At 39.3% G+C, this 13,439-nt stretch overlaps 1 protein-coding gene and 1 long non-coding RNA gene across 4 annotated transcripts in view; one reads left to right on the top strand and one right to left on the bottom strand.

Annotated features, from left to right (window-relative positions):
* Nucleotides 1–5,750, top strand: part of LOC111933175 (vitellogenin-1-like) — a 44,498-nt gene extending 38,748 nt beyond the window's left edge. For all 3 annotated transcript variants that reach the window (XM_086902363.1, XM_086902364.1, XM_086841280.1), the window contains 5 exons: nucleotides 118–215; nucleotides 786–880; nucleotides 981–1,140; nucleotides 2,322–2,483; nucleotides 5,444–5,750. In XM_086902363.1, the coding sequence (XP_086758489.1) occupies nucleotides 118–215; nucleotides 786–880; nucleotides 981–1,140; nucleotides 2,322–2,483; nucleotides 5,444–5,562 (634 nt within the window). In that variant the 3' untranslated portion in view covers nucleotides 5,563–5,750. The remainder of the gene's footprint in view (nucleotides 1–117; nucleotides 216–785; nucleotides 881–980; nucleotides 1,141–2,321; nucleotides 2,484–5,443) is intronic.
* On the bottom strand, nucleotides 93–11,145 carry LOC147651675 (uncharacterized). Its single transcript, XR_015273578.1, has 4 exons — nucleotides 8,371–11,145; nucleotides 7,590–7,809; nucleotides 7,302–7,452; nucleotides 93–1,012 (listed from the first exon to the last, which is right to left on the bottom strand). It is a non-coding gene; the product is annotated as an uncharacterized LOC147651675 (long non-coding RNA).
* Between the last annotated feature and the right edge of the window lie 2,294 nt (nucleotides 11,146–13,439).

Consider the following 13,439-nt stretch of genomic DNA (forward strand, 5'->3'; position numbering starts at 1 on the left):
GGAAAGAAAACTTGCTTATTCATTCATTCAAATTCAGATAGGCACAAATAGCTGTACTTTTCACATTTTAAATTTGCCGCTAATTTATTCTCTTTTTTTTTTTTTCTTTTTCTGAAGGAACATCACGATCTGTCCTGCCTCAAATTCATCTCTCCTTGTGGCATGCAATGAAGAACAAGTTCTATCACACAGTGGAGGTTCTGATTATGAAAAAAGTAAGCTGTGATACCTAGCCTTCCAGGACTGACTTAGGAACTAAATATCAAGATTTTATAAATTTCACAGAAAAATCTCAGTGTAAAGAAAACACAACTAGAATTAACTCAAAGAGAAAATTAAAGACCACTTTCTTAAGATTTGTATTGACTTATGTTCATGTTTCCTACAGTACTCTTACTTTTCTCCAGCATAACTGACAGGGGAATAAAACCCTTTCTTATCATATATCCAGGCTGGTGATTTTTCAGAAAAGAAATTCATGTCACAGTCACAGAGAGATGCTTTAGTTCAGACATTTAGCTGGAGTACCACCACTGTCATTATAATTTCAAAATTTAGCACACTGGGTACAGAAGTCAGTTCCAGCTATAGGTAACAGCAGTAAAATATTTTTGAAAATGTATTATTTCTTCTACTTTTGTTTTTCCCCTCCACTTAAATATATATATTTAGCTGTAGCAGCAAAATGTTCATTGTGAAGGAAAATGCATTGTGGTGGGTTTTGTGTTACACAGTTTCTCCATTAATTTAAGATGATCCCTGTATGGTTCACCATCTTTTTACAGACAATGTTAAAATTTATAAAAATGGAAAAACCGTTACCGTGGAAGTTCCAAGGCTCGGACTGAAGAAGGTGACTTTTGATGGTGTAAATCTTCAGGTACTGCACTTTCAAGGTTGCTGCTTTCTTTCTGTCTAGCACCTTGCCAGCTGACAGACCAACACTTCAGCACTCACTACAAAGGTGTGCTACTTTGCAGGTTACGGTTGCTTCATGGTTGAGAGGAAAGACCTGCGGAGTTTGTGGTAATAATGACAGAGAAAAGGAAAATGAGCTCCTCATGCCAAACCGTAGGCTGGCACACAGCTGCTCTGCGTTTGTTCATTCATGGGTATTGCTAGAAGAAACCTGCTCTGGTGGTGAGTGGATGTGGAAAATCTTTATGCTTGGATAGATTATTATTTCACTTCTGGCAACAGCTAGAAAATGTTTTTTTTAAAGCAGTAGATATCTTTTACTTAGAAATTTCAATAGCAATATGTATCCATTTTAACTTTATTAACCACTGAGTGTTTAAAACACTGCTTGTGAATATAGAGAATATATACTCCAGCAAAAGTCTTTGTCTCATGTGCAATTCAATGTTAAATAATTGGTTTTTATTTCTTACACTGAGCAGCTTTTTCCTTGAGAGGCAAAATCAGACCTAATCTTGCTTCCACAAAGAAAAAAGTGTGATTTTCACCAATTTATCAAAACAGTTTCAGCTGTTGTCTGCAGACTTACTTTCACCACATAGGCTGCAGACCATGAATGCAGTGTCAGATCCTACACTCATATAAGTTTCCAAAGTGCAAAAAGATTTCATTTTTGTTCTGCACCATGTGAGGGTCCAATCTCGGGAAAATATTTAGAACTCCTACAGTAAAGAGCTTCATCTCACATGTAGCTGGAAAAACAATGTTAGACTCTTATAACATCAATACAGTTTTGTTTGATAGGTCTCCATTTACCTTGGACCCAAAATAATTATATTGAAGTTAATAGTTGTTTTCTCCTTGACTTCAGTGGCAGCAGAATTGTACTTATCTGTGTGTCAGGAAACAGAGTCGTAGCTGGGATCCTGTTAAGTTACATTATACCTTTCTAGTGAGATAATTGCAGCATTATAAAAATCACCCAATACAAAAATTATCCCAGTTGTTATTATATAAATGCTGCCCTCTTTTTTATCCATTCACTACAGTTGACATTTTTCCTAATGCAATGAAGTAGCCATTGTGCTTGCAGTATCTATTCTTAATAGCTTTCAGACATGAAAGATTATTTTCTGTGTATTATGTAGTTCTAAAAAATTGAGTACACATAATTCCATTTGGGTTATATTGTGCAATTAGATTTTAAAAATAGCCCCCTTTCAGACTCTCGTCAACAAACTTATTGTCCTATCTTGATAACCTCACTACAGTAAAAATGGTTTGTCAGATACCTGCGTTTTAATAAAAGCTGAAGAGAAAATATTTTATTATTTTCTTTATTATTGCAAGGACTGATTAGGATTTATTCCTACAATTCTAACTACCCTTCCTTTTCCTCTTAGGGTGCAAGCTGCAGCGCAGTTATGTGAAGCTGAATCGAAATCCTACTGTTGATGGTGAGGAATCTACGTGCTACTCTGTTGACCCAGTACTGAAATGTATGAAAGACTGTACTCCAATTGAAAAAGCTTCAGTAAAGGTTGGCTTCCACTGCTTCCCAAAAGGTACAGTATTTTTCTCCCTCTGTGTGTCACGTACTGCAGGAGCTGTCAGAGCACTCGAAAGAACAAAACGCAGCGCAGCCATGCACAGACCTGTATTGCTCCTCTCTGAGCTGCTGTTTTTAATCCCATTAGTATTTGCCATAACTGCTGACAGTGCTGGCCAGCTAAAAGCTAGGTTAGGTGATGGCAGGTAGCATCATCTGAGAAAAACATTTGCGGAGGTAAAAGGGGCAGCAGCGATCAATAAAATCACAAAATAAAATTTGTCATGTCTTCAGGATCTCCATAAAGTTGAGATAAGCAACACTGAGTCGTTTTATGTACATTACAGCCTGCAATTTCGTGTAGACCGGGGCAGGCAAGGCAATTGAAAGTCAGTCAAGTAGTGTGACATGAGTGCTGTAGTTAGACTGCCATGCTATGGCACTGTGCAATACATCAGCAGAAACACAATGCTGGAAGTTTCCCTAGATTGTTCCAGAAAATGGTTTGGTTTTTAAGGTATTTTATACACACATACTCATGCCCCAGATTAAAAAAAAAAAAAACAAGAGCCCTTTTCTCATTTCATTTGTACCAAAATCTGAGGCACTGTCTAATACAGATTCACACTGAAGTTCATAATCATGAAAGGAGAATCCAAACTGGAAACTACACATATTTCTGGTGCATTCTTTCATAAGTCTTTTAATTAGTTACCTATATAGCTTACATAAAAACTCACCATGAGGAAGTATCTACTGAAGCGGTTTGTTCTTTGTTAACCATGGTTGGTCAAACCCATTGTTAGCTGGGATAATCCAGTGTAGTTTCACTGGAGACAATGCACCCTTGTGTTGAGTAGCACTGGAAAGGACAGGGTATTTTTATGCCTGAATTTTAACATCTGTGTAGAACTTTGCACTTTGCTTGTGTTATTAATACCTGCAATGTGCTGAATCAGCCCAGGAAAGTGTAGAGGATCTCTCTATAATAGTCAAATATCTGCAACAGCCTATTCAACAGGTAGCACAGAGAGAGTGTTAATAGTTTTCTGATAGCTTCCTGAGAAGAGAATGGATGCATTCTTTCATAAATAGAAAAACCCACCCTCTAAAAAAATCCTTCCAAAATCTTGTTATATCTATGTTTCACAGATTTCCATTGTGTATCCAAGTCTGTATCTCTGAAGTGTCATAACCCCAGACCACTCACTGTCTCAGAATATTAGGCTATAATAAAGCTGTCTCATTCTCTCACAAAACTGTTTGAGAAAAGAGGAAAACCAGAAAAAAAGATATGTTAGTTGTTGCAGCCAGTGCTGCTTTCAGAGCAACTGCAGGCTTCTCTTGTCCATTTCCTGAAGCAGAGACTGGGAAGCCTGCTTGCAATATTTCTAATTAAGGCCTTATTATTTTTTGTTTATTTATTTATAAAAGGAAGCAGAAAAAGAGGAGGAGAGGGAGAATGAAGAAAAAATATGTCATTTATTGTCCTTTATCTTGCTAAATTGATTGCTTTTTCTTAGTCTAAGGATCAATAGGAATACAAGGCCAGCACTTCAAAGCTATTTTTTTTCTTTCTTTGTCTGATGATTTGGAGAAGCTGTAGAAGCAGTAGAGATCTTTACTTTTCTCAATCTAGGAACATGCATGCACAGGACAAAGAACTTTTCTCAACTCTTTATATGAGCATTCAGACATGATAGTTTGCTGTTTCAAAATTGAAGGACCCCATCACTGTCACTAGTGGAGCAAGGACAAAATGAAGTACAAGAATGCATAATTTCTCCTGTTGTCCTCAAATCAGCAAGACTGTGGCCTTAAGAACTTGACTGAGGCAGGCATCACTCCAAGTTTCAGCCCACATATTGGTTTATATTTCAAACCTCCCACAAGGCCTACGCATGGGGATCGGTTACTCAGCCGTGATCCAGTTTGCAGGGAAACTGTTTCCTACATGGATATGAATGTGCTCAGACCCACAGTGTGCCAAGAGTAAGAGACATAATGTATATAAAAAGCAGAATTCAGACATTTTCTTTTATTTCTCATTTCACAGCCTGAAAACATAATATTGATTTTTAAAAGCATCTCCAGCATCTTTCTGGGAAATATTTATTATCTAGTTTATTATGCAAAACCTGCAGTTAATGTTGGACAGTAATTTAGCCACAGAGAGTGTTAACCTTTCAGAAGATAAGTGACTGATCAACCTGAACTCATACAGCAGTGTCCATATTTCCCTGTGATGAAGGATGGCATGTTATAAATGTACTGTCCAACTAAGGAATAAAACAAATGGAAGTAAAATTATGAAAGCTTTACACATTCTCATTATACAAACTTAATCTAAATGGATGTCCTAATATTCTTCCAGATGCAATGATAAACCTCCAACTAGCTAGGAATATTTATTGGGAGGATGAATATCATTATTCCATTTAGATTATTTCAGCATTAAGGAATATGGCTTATTCAAGCTGCTGTTGATAAAGCAGTGTGGTAAGGTTAATACTGCAACTGACAATGCTCTGCCAGATTTCACAGTATATGGGAAACTTTAATTAGAAGTTTATGAACCTCTGAAAATTCTCCAAAGGGCTTACCCTTCAGAAATGAACTTCGACAAACAGTCAGCTGTAATACCCAGTGATATGCAGCACTAACGTAAGCAACTGCTGATGTGGATTGGTACATGGTGGTCTTATACTGACAGGGGCTACCTCCAGCACTTTCACAGCCTCCTTTTGTCTTTGTGCTGCATGAAATGTAATTCATTTTGGTTTGGGGGAAGTATTACAGTAATTATATCATGGATGAAAATCCTGTTCCAAGTCAATGAGTCAGTTAGATGTCAGCCGTGAGGGCAGGATTTCATTCTTTACTTGATGAGGGAGTTGACAGCCATCAAAACAGCATTTCTTTGAAATGTGTTAATTTGCTTGATGTTAGTTAACAATGGCTTTGCTCCTCTGACAGAAACTGCTGTAAGCCTGTTGGAATGGCAGAAAAGCAGCGATAAGAAATCTGCATCTGAGGATGTTGTGGAGTCTGTGGAAGCTGACATTGATTGTACCTGCACTGGCAGCTGTAGTTAAGTTAAACGCTTTGGCGTTGTGCTATAGACATACTACACTAATAATTGACTAGCTGGACAGATAAGAAGGGAACATAATAGCTGTAGTAAAATATTAAGAAAGGTGCTTGAAGAAAATAAGCCTACTGCAAAGTCAAATGCATTATGTACAGTCTGCACTGCTTAATAAATATGTTCATTAAATAAGTATTCATGTGGTCTCTCTTTATTTTTCCCTATCAACAAAACAATCAGGCCAACTATAATATTATAGAGAAATTCTGCTCCCTTTTATCTGAGATATAATTACAGCAGTCCGCTCTTAAAATTATGTTCACTAGGTGATGAAAAGAAAACATGATTACGGCTACTGCTAAGATTCCATTGTGCAAAGAATTTCATATTTAGCATACTAAAGACACAGTAAGCATTTGTTTTCTTTTATGTTTTCTGGTAAAGAGCAGCGTCTGTTCCTGGAACCGTTCTGCAAAAAAATATATTTTACTCCCAGCAAGACCATTAGCCTTAGTACATTCTACAAAGGAATGAATTGGACTGCTAGACTCCCACTGTAGCTTTCCAGAGAGCTATAGTGTGTGACACAGTCCCCATTTTCATTTAAATTTCAATGGATGTGCTGGTGCTTCATGAACTAACTGAAAGTGTGAATAGGAAGTTTTTTTTTGCTTTACCATCTCCTATTGTATATTTATGAAAATGATGGCTTCAAAAACTTCTGGGAACAATAATACATCAAGTAGCATTCCAAATACTCCAAAAAGCAATATATAGAAAGATATGTAAGATCAATAGCATCATAAAGCTGAAATAAAATACAAGAAGGACAGTCAGACTGTGTTTAACCAGTGAAGAGTCAATCTGCTAGCTTTCACTGTGCAGAAAGGTAATTCCCACCCCAGGGGACCAGGAATAGGTGGCACCTTCAAACCCCCCTGCAATGGCACAATATCTCTTCACCCTGTGTCACAAATCAGCCGTGCACTGAACCGTGGTCTGTTTTCCATAACAGTGAACAGCAGCCAGCACTCTCCTCCAAGAGAAGCCTTAGCGTGGGCAAGGTACAGCTGAACCCAGCCCCTGGCAGGAAATTGTCATTAAAGAAAATACTTTTCTTTCTAACTAAAAACTGATCTATCAGAAGGATGATTGAAGACTAAATAGTTGACCAATTACAGCATAACACTTCACAGTGCTCTTCTTTCAAGAGCAGAAGCATGAATAATGAAAGGAGGTACTCCTTTCACTCTCTCTCAAGTTGCTGCTTGCCACCAACTTTCAGAAAAGGCCCAGTTTTTCTTTATGTACAGCCATAACATCATTACTTCCAGAAGTAAGCCATTACAGGTTTGTTCAAACTAGATGCCTGGTGCATACTCTGGGGCAAGGGTATTTGCCTCTGCCCCAAGCCTCTCTCATGGGGATAACCTACAAAGGCAAAAGGCCTGCCTCTTTCTCTTCTCACAGCCTTCATTTCATCTATGTATTGTATTTGAGAATATATGCAAATAGCCAGTGCCCTATTCAACAGCTTTTTTTCATGCATGTGTCTTCAAACTAAGACCAGTAGCGTGAATTCTTGCCTTGTGTTTTTATTTGTAATAAAGCATTCACAAATTCCCTGTACAAAAGCTGTGTTTTACTAACTCATCAGAAGCGCTAGACTGCAAAACAGCCTCAAACAAGAGGGGAGATGAAGAATATTGCATTCCACTTTCCCTTAAAATCCCACTAGTCTTACACCTGGAGAGTTCTTTTCTTTCTGGTATTGTTTTCACTGTGGCTTATGGGAGATTTGACATTGACTTTCACAGGATCAGACTGTCCTCTTTAATCCAACACCTCTCTCTTTAATCCACTTGTTTACAAAAGAGAAACTTTTGCCAGTCAACCACTTCAGATAAGACAAAGGTAGTAGGGAGAGAAGAAAAATGAAGTTTCATGCTCAGCTACTAAAACAGGGATTTAGTAACAGCAAAGAGCCATTAGTAAGTGATGAAACTGTGCTCTCAAGGCAGGGAATTCACTCACCATCACCCCACCAGTACTGCAGCCTGGGCTGGGGTGCAGGCTCAAGCAGGGAGAAGCAGTCATGGACATTTCTGTGCTCTTCACAGGGCACGGGTGGGACACAGCTCTCATTATTTCCACTTCGAAGGGGCGCCTTTCCTTTCTGTCCAACTCCTGTTCGTTAGTGCCCTCTTGCTGAGACAGCTGAATGCCTTTGACTGCCTGATAGTCTTCACTGCAGCTGTAAAATCACAATGAACATTCGAAAAGCCTGAGGTTGGTAGTGTTCACAGCAAAGCAAAAGACTTAGAACCAGCTCATTTTGCCAAAGGAATTAAGAACATTAGCAGTACAAGTGTGAAAAAGCCCTTCTGGAATTTCTAATGCACCACACAGACATTTCCAACCCATCTGGGAGAATATCTGCAGTCCAGATTTAAACCTCATTTGGAAATCATGCCTGTCCTATCTTATAAAACAAGCCAAAGCTATGTCCCCAACTGAGTGTTAAAATGTGTACTACGCAGGCTGAGCTTTTATGCATTCTACTTTTCATTCCTAGTGCTTCTCAATTGTATGTATTAGTGAATTCTGGACTTTACTGCAGTAACCAAGTAACATAATCTGGCAATTATGGTACTCTAGTATTATTTTTTAAAAAAGTGTCGGAAAAATGATGCAGACCTAAGCATAAACCAGGCTTGAGTCCTAATTCTGCCCTTGCATATCTCGAATGTGGTTTTGCATGAGGCTGGGGACTTCTGTGTCTCATTTTCTGCATCAGAAAGATATGACTACTTACCTACTTGATGGAGTCAGAAATGCTTATGAATTTATAGTCCCATATGTGTTCTGCAAGTTCTTCAGTGATTCTAGAAATGAAAAGTAAATTTTTCCACTAGATCTCCTAACCACATGAGTATATTTTATTGCTAAGTTGAAGGTTTTCATTTTCAGATTCATCCAACTGTAAAATAACTATACATTTGGAAAAAATCAAAACAATACTCTTAATTTGTTCACGGTCAGCTTTGGTTAAACCTTAGTGGATTATTCCTAAAAGCCTCGAACTGGATGGTGCTTTTACAGACAGGCAGAAAGGCTATCAGAGACACAGCCTTTTGTATCCTGGACAAAGACAACAAACCTTTTGTCCTTCAGACCTGGCTCTTTTGATTCACTAATTTTAAAGGACACAGTGACTCTCAGGAAAGCACAATCATCCTGCTCCAGAGAAAGGAGTTGCAGTGTGATAGGAAAGGACAAAACCACTAATACCAGACCCCTCCTGGAAATGAAATGCCGGCTCCGCAGTGTGAGCATTAAAAAAAATAACATCTACAATTCTAACCCCACTGAATCCAATGGTTAAACTCAACAGAGCTAAGCTTTTACTCAGCATGTTTGAATGAGTTATTAAATGAACTTTAGTTGTCCCTAAAAATAAATGTACTGTGCGGATCTAAGTGCAGCTGATGAATAAGAAACCTCAGGAATCTAGCAAATACAGTAGTTAGGGCTAAAACCAGAGACAGCTCAGAAGGTTGCAGAAGTGAGTAGCTATTAGCGGCCATCTGAATTTTATGTCGAATCTCAAGGTCTCTCATGCCATCTACTGGCTTTTTTATTTAGTTACAATGCTTTAAATTTTTTTTTCCTTTAGGTTTTTTTACAGGTCTGATATATTCCAGGTAGTTTTACATGCATTCCAATCAAGGTTTGGGGTGTATTTTTCCCTCTTATCTCCACACTTGATTACTATGTGATTTTTTTCCCTGTAAGTACATTACAGTTTGGTACCATTCTGAACACCATTTCATATTGTCCCCAGAGGAAAAAGACATTGCATAAGACATTCTTGTTTCTGGTATTGCTGGATAGGCAATAATTATACTGCAAGCAGTACTAGAAGAACAGTTTACTAAGAAAATCCAAAGCTGTTCAAAAATAGTACTTACAGTTCATCCTGAATCAGTGTGAGAAGGTTATTATCTTGGTACCTGAAAATGCTTAATGTACAGAAAATATCTGGTTATCCCTCTTTTTTCGCTTGCAATTCACTTAGTTGTAATTCACAGCAAACACTTCTATGTCCTAATATTATTAAGTTGCCTTTCAGATGGGTTTGGGAAGCAGGAATTATCTGTATTGACAGATCTGATCACAGAGCTTTCCCTTCATTATGCCTGTCTCTTCCTTTCATCCCGGTTTTCCTTCCCTATTTATGCATCCACTGTTCTGGTCAGGACAAATGCAGGCACCTCAGCAAACCCTCACCCTGCTCCTGAGGGAGCAGGCAGTGCTCCAGCTGTGCACCATGCCACATCTATTCAGGCATCTTTGGAATTCACATCATACCTCAGGTTAAAATATCAGTGAGCTGAAGATTTTGGAGCTTTACAAACTTGCTCCTTCTCCTCCCTGGCCTTTCCTTCTGCAGTGCCTTTCACTCATCTATGATCACGAGCCTGAGTCAGGGGCATATGTGACACTGTAGCTGTTGTAAAGGTGATGTTGATTTTAGGCAAGGTTGGAGTTTAGGCCCCAGAACATCCAAGTTTGAACATCCAAAACCTCTATGGATTGTTTTGGATGACTCTCAATTGCCATCTGCATACTGCAGGCAAAATTAAGTCAAAATCTTTACAGTAGCAGCTAACCCAAGTATACTCAGGTATCTTACCAAAAAGCCATATTCTTCTTTGATGCATTTGATCTTTATGTAAATTGAGAGTGCTTTGGAGAAAAATACTGAATGGAGACTTGTAGCATCAAACCCTGAGTCCTGCAAAAATTCTGCAAAGGTCACTATAACAAGTATAGTGCTAAATTAGGGTGCTAAAATAGTAATCCTCAGGCTTTTGCCACATCTCTGGTTTTTTCACTTGGAAAAATGATCATAGTTTCCTTTCATACTGAAGCCTCAGGACATTTACATGACTCTCAGATTTTTTTTGGAAATGAAATTAATTTTAAAGCAGAGTAAATGGTGGAAAACACAATAAACGTTGTAATGTTGTGACTAGCTCCCTCAAACTTATCTCCATCTTTTTTACATTATTTCCTCCATGTATCTTCTTAACCTTCACAAGAAAAAGTAATTCAACATTCCTTATAGACATTAACAACAATAATATGAAACAATATTTAAATGCTTAGTCTAGCTATAGTCATACCTGTCTCTTATGTGGTTGAGAATTTACTCTAATTAAAGCTTCTTTGATGCTTTTTTTTTTTTTTTTTTTTTGCCATTTGATAAAAAAGATAATTGCAGAAAAAAAAAAAAAAAAAAAAAAAAACCAGAGCAAATAATTTGGGCTGAATAAGCTAACATGCTGGAATTCTACTCAGGTTCCTGCTTCTGTGGTCAAAACAAAACTATTAATATTCAAGATCCATTCATGATTTGGGGGATGATCCATAGATTAGATTCTCTGTGGGCATAAGAGATTAACACAGGCTCAGGCTGGGGCTAGAACTGGCAGTGCTTGTCTCACTGTGGCATTAACCTGCCTACATTACTGCAGACTCAATGCAGATACATCAGTACCTCTGAATGTTTCACCTTTGAGAAATAACACCACTTCCTTTGGATCTACACCCTGAGTCATGGTGCCCCCGTTGTCTCTGGAATTTAAGTTGCTGTATTACAAGGCCTGACTTTCCTGTGTCTGGAGCCAGGGCACAGTGCTCATCCCAGAGCAGTGTACTGGGTTCCCTTATTAAGGAGAGAAAAGCACTTCAGCTGGGATCTAAGGCATCTTTCCCTCCAGGCCCATGCCCAGCATGACTTGAGGAGGAAATGCTGAACATGTTGTCATACACACGGGGCCCTGGGCTGCCTGGGAACTGGCTTCCACACCTGAAACCACCTTCTAGGTTTTGGTACATGCATTGCCCATTCTGAAACACAGCTGGGGGTGGTGGGCCAGGGAATGGGACTCACATCTCCAATGATTGCTCAACCTGTTAAATCAGTGTATGGAAATAGGCATAAGCATAATTACAGGTGGAGTATAAAGGGAAGAGCAAGTTATGTGACCCTTTTTTTATCATACATGTGAGAAGGGGCTGAGCCCTGCAGATTTTCCACCATTTCTGAGCAGAAGCAAGGCTTCTTTTCAGGATACTGCAGAGCTCTACAGCTTGTGAAAATTAGCAGTGAAAGACTTCATTATTTAAAGGTATAGAAGGGAGTATTAAGGATTTCAGTCTTGGGTATAAGCATTGTATCTAAGTCTTTCTTTCCTCTGTAAAGCTGGGCATTGGTCTCTACAACACTACAGCTTCACATTGGAAAATCCTAATGCAACCAAACTGAAATGCTCCAGAGGAATTAATTGGTGACCTTGCTTGACAGACCAAAATAAATCTGGCAGGCAGGTTGCCCCCTTTGCCAAGTCCTCGGATCCCCAGCTGCAGCCATACGGATTACACCGCTCCCTGGGCCGGCTGAGGTTGCCAACTCCGAGTCCAGCTAGCAGCCAACTCCCCCGTGCTGCCTCCTGCCTTCAGCTTGGCTCTGCAGGCTCCTAAGCATGCCCAGGGCCAGCTGCTTAGCACCAGGCAGACAGGGAACCTGGCACTACCCCCACCTTTTGGCCAGCTGGTAGACCAACAAAATGGATTGCTCCACTCATGAGAAATTCTGGGATGCCGACATCCCCCTCCTGCGCAGAGCAAGGCGCGGTGTGACAGCCCCAAACTGCCCTGGGAAGTGAATTCTTTCTGCAGCACCTGCAGGCTGCTCTCTGCCTCACCTTCTTCACCCAGGCAAGGGACAGAGGAGCTTTTCGGGGGTGCTGTGATGAAGTTTTTTCATTTGCATTTCTCAAAGGATCTGAAGCTCAAAGCACTAAATTTTTTGCACATCGTTTGTTATCCCATTTCAGCTTTCTCTTAATGAGTAGGCACAGACTGGCTGAATTAAAGGTCATATTTTAGGTTATAGGCACAGGCAAAGGCCTGTGCTCTGTGTTCTACCAAATCTGCAGCTTTACATGAACAAACACCTACAGAGTAAGCTCTGTCCTGGCCAAGCAGAATCATAGCTCAGAGTACAGAATGACTCTATATCAGGCCAATATAAATATAATTAAGAAGGATTTCTCATTTCTTTCACAGCTTCTATTAACAATTCTAAGGGTATCTCCTTTATGGTATGAACATTTGAATGTCACCTTCACTCACCTCCTGCATGTTTTCAGTATGGTGCCGAAGAGTAGTAGAAATGTGTAAGTTTTTGCTCCTCTTGAGCTTGTTTCTCCTTTAAAATCTCATTTTAAATGAAGTTTATTGAATTATTTGTATATGCATCTGATTTGTTCTGAAATCGGTGATCAGGACTCTGTGCCCAAATGGCCCCATAACAGCAACAGAAATATTTCCTGTAATTGTGTCCGTCCCTTCACCATTGTTCCAGCCATCAAGTCCCCTTTTAACTGCAGCTCCATATGGAGCAGAAGAGACAAGCAGTGCCACAACAGCTTACATTTGCATAACCTCTGGGCTGGAGACAGTGTGAGATTTTCACAACTGCTAGCTGGAAACATATTTGTTTAGCCAAGCTGCCAAAACTCATATTTTAGCTCGGGAAGTCTCTCATCCAAAAAGACTCTCATTACAGTTCCACTGTTCTACAAGCACTTCATCCTAAGGCAATCAAGACAGTAATAAATAGTGCTTTTTAAAAACCAGTGGCCCTGAGTCATAGGTGCTTGGAATACAGATGGAGTGGGATCACCCAGAGTCAGCCCCTCAGGAAGATACCTGGTCATTTCCTCCTTACATCCTCCTAAAATGTCAGCCATTTCCTCTATAGTTGCACTAACACTGAAAACATGAGCTTTGCTGTTTTCCTCCACATAAATA

Source organism: Cyanistes caeruleus, chromosome 9 (assembly GCF_971803275.1).
Source record: "Cyanistes caeruleus chromosome 9, bCyaCae1.hap1.1, whole genome shotgun sequence".
NCBI lineage: Eukaryota > Metazoa > Chordata > Aves > Passeriformes > Paridae > Cyanistes > Cyanistes caeruleus.